At 56.8% G+C, this 6041-nt stretch overlaps 1 protein-coding gene across 3 annotated transcripts in view; it reads right to left on the bottom strand.

Annotated features, from left to right (window-relative positions):
* Positions 1 to 2784: 2784 nt before the first annotated feature.
* PPFIA1 (PTPRF interacting protein alpha 1) overlaps positions 2785 to 6041 on the bottom strand; it is a gene marked incomplete at both ends in the record, with an annotated part of 89379 nt that continues 86122 nt past the window's right edge. For all 3 annotated transcript variants that reach the window (XM_080699893.1, XM_080699894.1, XM_080699895.1), the window contains 2 exons: positions 2785 to 2839; positions 5527 to 5696. In XM_080699893.1, the coding sequence (XP_080556019.1) occupies positions 2785 to 2839; positions 5527 to 5696 (225 nt within the window). The remainder of the gene's footprint in view (positions 2840 to 5526; positions 5697 to 6041) is intronic.

Genomic DNA, 6041 nt, shown 5'->3' with positions numbered 1-6041 from the left:
GAAACAGGGTCTCACTGAGTTGTAAAGAGCCTAAGTAGCTGAGGCTGGCCGCGAACCGCGGTCCTTCAGTCTCAGCTTCCAAATGCTGGGATCACAAGCGTGCACCAACACGTCTTTTTTTGAAACTGGGTCTCGCTGTGTTGGGAAGGGCCTGGCTAAGTAGCTGAGGCTGTCTACAAACTGCGATCTTCCTGTCTCAGCCTCCTGATTGCTAGGATTAGCGCGCGCCACCATGCCCGGCGTGGAATTGAGTATTGCTGAAACAGCCGCCACTTATGAACTGTAATGACCACTGTTCCGTTTCTGCAGAAGCTGAGATGCAATCCAGGCCTGCAGAGCTTTGTGCAGCCAAGCAGGACAACCCGGTGCAGAAAGCACAGAGGCACTGCACTGAAACCTCACACTCACCGGGGACGAGGAGGCGCCTGAGCTGGGGCGCAGCGCATGCCCAGGCCCTGGGGACAGCAGGTTCCTGCCGCCACGGGCAGCCGATGTCCGAGTCCCCTCGAGGACAATGTCATTGAGGCAAGTCCACCAGTCTCCGAGGCACAGAGAGACCAAGAAAACACTGGCGAGCCCGGCATGGCGTTCCCACCGCCCCTCTTGGTGGGAAAAGGCCTACTCTTGCTCTGGGCTGCCAGGTGTGGCCACCCGAGTGGCCAGCTGCTCCCTCCCGGGCCCTTCTTCCCGGCAGCAGCTTGGTGGGCCCTCTCGACCCCTGGGGGCTGGCCAAGGAGTTGCCCTGGGACAGAGGTGGAGGCACAGGCAGAGGCCAGCCGGCGTGGAGGTGAGAGGCAGCCAGGGCTCGCCACACGCCAGCCGCACGGAGCCCTGGCCCGGCCAGGCCACTCCACCACCTGTTCTCCAGCGCCCTGGTACTGGTGAGGTGGGTGTCCTGGACTCCAGCTCCCTGGACGACGCCCCGTCCTGCAAGTCCAGACAGGCCGCCGTGTGCAGCAACCTTGTGCCTTAGGCTCAGAACTCTCTGTTGGCAGTGGGAATGCTTCAGTACTTTATTGGGAGAAAGAAATAAATAATACTGTGATAAAAACAGCTCAAAAGTAGACTGTTACATGATCAGGACGCTCACAAAGGCTTCATAGAAAACGGAACCGTAACGACGGACTGTACAAGTGGTTAAGAGCGGGAACCACGACACGCGGCCTCCCTGTGCCAGCTGCGTAATAAACGGCGCACCGCGGTCGTCTTGTCGCCGGCTCTTTAGTATGCCGTGTGAAAAGTCAAAGTTACCTTTGCTGCTTACATAATTCAAAATCTAAAAATGTTCGACTAGGTTCTTTCTTTAAACATGTTTACAAACAAATGTAAAAAGATGATTTACATAAGAAAAATAAGGCTTGATTAGAGCTGCACTTTCGGGAGCTCCCGCCCAGGGAGGAGCACAGTGCCTGCTGATTGGTCCTCGACGGCAGAGGCTGGTGGGGCCCGGGAGGCCAGCGGGCGGCTCCTGCCGGACTCCAGAGCAGCTGTCCAGTGCAGAGACTGGGCTAGGAAGGGGCCAGGCCCGAGGGGCAGCGGTGGTGCCTCACGACCACGCACTCCCAATTTTATTAGAAGCTAAGATTTCTTGCTAGAAAAAGTATAGTTAAGGTCAGTCATTAAAATACAACAATAATTGCTTGAAATGAAGTCTGCTTATTTAAAAATGATTGTTGTAGAGCTGGGGAAGGATAATGCACGTTGTGTATGTCGCGATGATTTTATAAACATAGTAAAATCCTTTTCTCTGTCATGGTTTATCATTAAAAAATTAAACAGTGATAATTACAGTAAGTGCATAATTTACAAAGGCCTGTATCTGTTCACAGGATTTATACATACAAGCAGTACAGTACATTCATCTGAAAGACTAAAATTAGGTACAGGAACACGAGCTCATTTGAAAGGATATTTATAGCCTGGATATACATGAAAAAGTAAGCAACTATGTAAATGAAGAGTCAAAGTTTACATAAATATAAGAACATTCGATTCTAAAATATTTTCTCTATGATATTCATGAATTTTTTCACTAATTAAAAACTCTGTAATAAAATATCTCGGTCCATATAACAAGTATTAACAGATTAGATTCCATTGAATTCTAAAATGTAGTCTCTGTTGGGTTCAAAATGGTGCATAATCATCTGTAGAAGTAGTGTGGGTAAACTGGAAGATAAAACAAACAAAACGCTCTTACACGAACCATCCCCAGGAAGGAGCGCCTGCGGCCGGTGCTGCGCCTCCCGCCCTGCCTCCCGCTCGGCTCCTCGAGCTTCATGACACGGAACACCAGGGACCAGAGCACAGCACATCCCAAAGCCGCCCACTAGACGAAAAACACCAGGAAGCCAATCCCAGACGGCAGCTGCGGCGCCACCCAGCAGAGCAGACGGCGCGGGCGGCCGGAGCCCAGGAGCAAGGTGGGCCGGGCAGCCCGGTCTCCCACAAGACCTGGGCGGGCCTCGCGAGATGTGCACCGTGATAGCGGGCTGGGGAGCCACACGAGCGCTGCTCCAGCCGAGCTCCGGCCTTCAGGACACCAGGAGCCAGCTCTGAGCTAAAGGAAACCCTGGAAAGGCACCTTTCCGTAAAGACAAGGGCATAACCTCTTTATGACCTCTTTATGACCGACTGTAAGATAGGTGCAGAGGGCCGGTGTGCCCAGGCTCCTAATTCCCAAGTGCACCTGACCAGGCGCGTGCTGGTCCACATGGTGGCTCCACCTGGGGCTCCGGGCCTGGGCCCTCGGCCACGCTGCTCGCTACTCACCGGCAGGAGGCTCTAGCAGGAGTAAGTCCTGACTGTAGCAGAATCCAACCTCTGCGTTCCTGAGACACTGCCTGTTCCAACAGCCACGAGAGGAAGCGTGCAAACAGCGTGCAGTTAGTCTTAGAACGTCACACAAGGGCACACATAAGACACACGTTTCCACACTGAGACGGCACCTGCCCGGGGGCCAGGGAGCCTGCCAGAGCAGGGGAGGCGGCCAGGACGAGAGTGTCAAAGGGTGGCCCAGGGGCCAGGTTTGTAATCCCAGTATTCAGGAGGCTGAGACAGGAGGCTTGAGGTTTGCGGCCAGCCTCAGCTACTTGTGAGGCTCTTTGCAACTCAGTAAGACTCTGTTTCAAAATAAAGAATAAAAGATAGGGCTGGGATGTCGCTCAGAGGTCAAATGCCCCAGGGTTCCATCCCTAGGCCGGCAAAAAAAAAAAAAGAAAAGAAAAAAAAAAGCGTGGCTCTCGTGCCTCCCTAGGGCCCTGGGACACCAGCAGCTGCCTCTGAAACAGAAGAGAGCCTGCAGGATGTAAGCACGACGCCCAGACGCACACGTACAGACACGTGCGGGCGGCAGGTCCTCGGGGCTGCTTTGACCCCCTTGCTCTCCATCTGCAGCCCACGCTGGACTGTAGTGCCCACAACAGCCAGCCCACGCTGGACTAAGGCAGGAGGGAGGCTGGCTGCCCGCGTGGCGGCATGGCCACAGGAAGCTGCAGGCCAGGCTGGGTCTCTGCCGAGACGGTAAGAGCCCGCGAGGCACAGCAGGTGAGCTGGGCCCTGAGAACACCCGCAGCAGGCCCTGCTGCCCCGAGCACAGCAGAGCATACCAGGAGCCCTGCTGCCCCGAGCACAGCAGAGCGTACCAGGAGCCCCGCGCAGCAGTGCCCGGCCGCGGCCCAGGAAAGGACGCACAGGCGCCGCGGCTGAGAACGCGCATGCAAGTCCTTCTGACTCGAAGGCTGGAGGCCTGCAGCGTGGACCGTGCGCCCTCACTTACACAGCCGTCGGAATAACCCACCTCACGGGCACTGCCTTCGCTATTAGGAGAGGAGCCTTCTGCATTAAGAGCCCTGGCGTCTCCAGAGGGTTATTTTAATCTGCCTAAGTGGTCCTCCACAGTACTGCTCTCACATTTGACAGGGACAGGCCTGCAATGAGGAGGCGCTGAAGGGGCGGGAAAGGTGAGCGCGCCATGAGCCTGTGGTGACCGCGTTCACAAGGGACACGCGCACGCTCCTCGGAGGACACGGCTGCTTCTTAAAGCCGCAGGTCCAGTCGGACTGGCTTCTCTCTAAGCCTATTACTGAACTTGGGCTGAAGAAATCGGCACACACTCGGAACCCCAGCGCTCGGGAGGCCGAGGCAGGAGGGCCCAGGGCCCAGGACAGCCTTGCTAGCACAGTGAAAGGCTCAGCAACCTAGCGAGACCCTGATTCAGACTAAAAATACAATGTGCTGGGGTGCGGCTCGGAGGTAGAGCTCTCTTGGGTCCCTCCCCACTACCAGACAGAATACAGCTCGCTGCCCAAATGCTGGACTGCAAGGCATCCTCGCCAGCTGTAACGCTTCATTTATTCTTTTTAGTGGCTCTAGCGTGCCGGGCAGATGCTCTCTACCTCTGAGCTGCACCCAGAACCTAATGCAACTCTTTCATTTTGGTATTGGGGTTGGAACCCAGGGGTGTTCTACCTCCAAGCTATATTCCCAGCCCTGTTTTTTATTCTTTATTTGGAAACAGGGTCTCACCAAGTTGCAAAGGGCCTAAGCAGCTGGCCTCAAACCATGATCCTTCTGTCTTAGCCTTCAAGTACTGGGATTCCAAGCATGTGCCAACATGCTGTGTGTGTGTGTGTGTGTGTGTGTGTGTGTGTGTGTGTGTGTCTGTGTTACTGGGGATGGAACCCAGAGGCTTTCTACCTCCGGGCTATACTCCCAGACCTATTTTATACTTTATTTGGAAACAGGGTCTCACTAAGTTGCTGAGAGCCTCACTCAGTAGCCAAGGCTGGCTTCGAACCTGTGCGATCCTCCTGTCTCAGCCTCCCAAGCGCGGGGACTACAAGCGTGCCCCCACGCTGGCTCTGATGTACTTTTTGTAAGCGTGTCTCTGGGGTTTTCTGCGCTGGGGCTGAGCCCAGGCAGCAGTGGGGCAGCTAGTAGCCTGTGCCGGGACCCTGGCACAGGGCTCGGGCCTCGCCAGCTCCAGGCGAGCAGCCGTTTACCATCCACACCACCCACGAAGATGCTATGATGCCGTTTTACAGATGAGGAAGCCGAGGCACAGCCCGGCTAAGCGGGTGCTCAACGTCCTCATGAGACCGCTTGCTCGGTGGACGGCATGGGTCAGGCTGAGAGCTGCAGGCTCAGGCAGGTGGGCTTCAGGTGGCACCGGGCCTGCCCCGGGGAGCAGGCAGCGGCCTCCCAGAGCTCCACGGCCTCCCGTCCCCCAGTGCACACGTGACCACAGGAGAGATGCAGCAGGGAGGGGGAGGCAAGGCCGGGCCCAGAAGCCGCTGGGCCGGCGTGGAGAGCAGCCCGAGGGTGCTGCCCGCCACGCCACCCCAGGGGTCAGCCCGGCCGGAGGGCGCGGCGGCGTTGGCTGTGTTGGGGACGTGCTACGGCTACTGCTGTGTTAGTCACAGGTAATGGCGGTTGGGGTTACTCTCAGAGCGCTCACTCTGCGCATGCGGCTGCGCTAAGGGCCGGGGCGAGGCGCCCGTGCTCGTCCCCGCCGGCAGCCCACACGTACCGTCCACCTGCATCTTCTTTGGCTGCATAGAGGGCGAGGACATGGAGGAGGTCACCCGGAAGTTGGCCGGGAGCGTCTCTGCTGACCCGGCGGCCAGGCCGCGGATGTCCTTTGGTCGGAACTTCTTTCTCCAGGAAGGTGCTCTCCGAAAGCTTTTATCATCATCCTGGCAGATTAAAGGCCAGAGAAAGACCCACTGCAGTCGCCGGCCCTTCAGAGCCGGCAGGGCCCCGCACCCGGGAACAAGTATCCACGCCTGCCGACCTCATCCCTCACCGCGCAGGCCGAATCCCAGGCACAGAAGGGCGGCCATGGCAATCTCACTCAGCCCCAACAGAGAAACGGGGGTGCTGGGCACTGTGGCTGCCCCACCAATCACCTGTGTCACCATCATACATTTGTGTTTGTTTTAAAAACAGTTTCAAAGTTGGGCGTGGTGGCACACGCTTGTCATCTCAGTACTTGGGAGGCTGAGACAAGAGGACTGCCGGTTCCAGGACAGCCTCAACAA

Source organism: Muscardinus avellanarius (genome assembly GCF_963383645.1).
Source record: "Muscardinus avellanarius genome assembly, chromosome: 1".
Taxonomy (NCBI): domain Eukaryota; kingdom Metazoa; phylum Chordata; class Mammalia; order Rodentia; family Gliridae; genus Muscardinus; species Muscardinus avellanarius.
The sequence above is the reverse complement of the archived record's forward strand: the minus strand, read 5'-3'. Positions and strand labels throughout refer to the sequence as shown.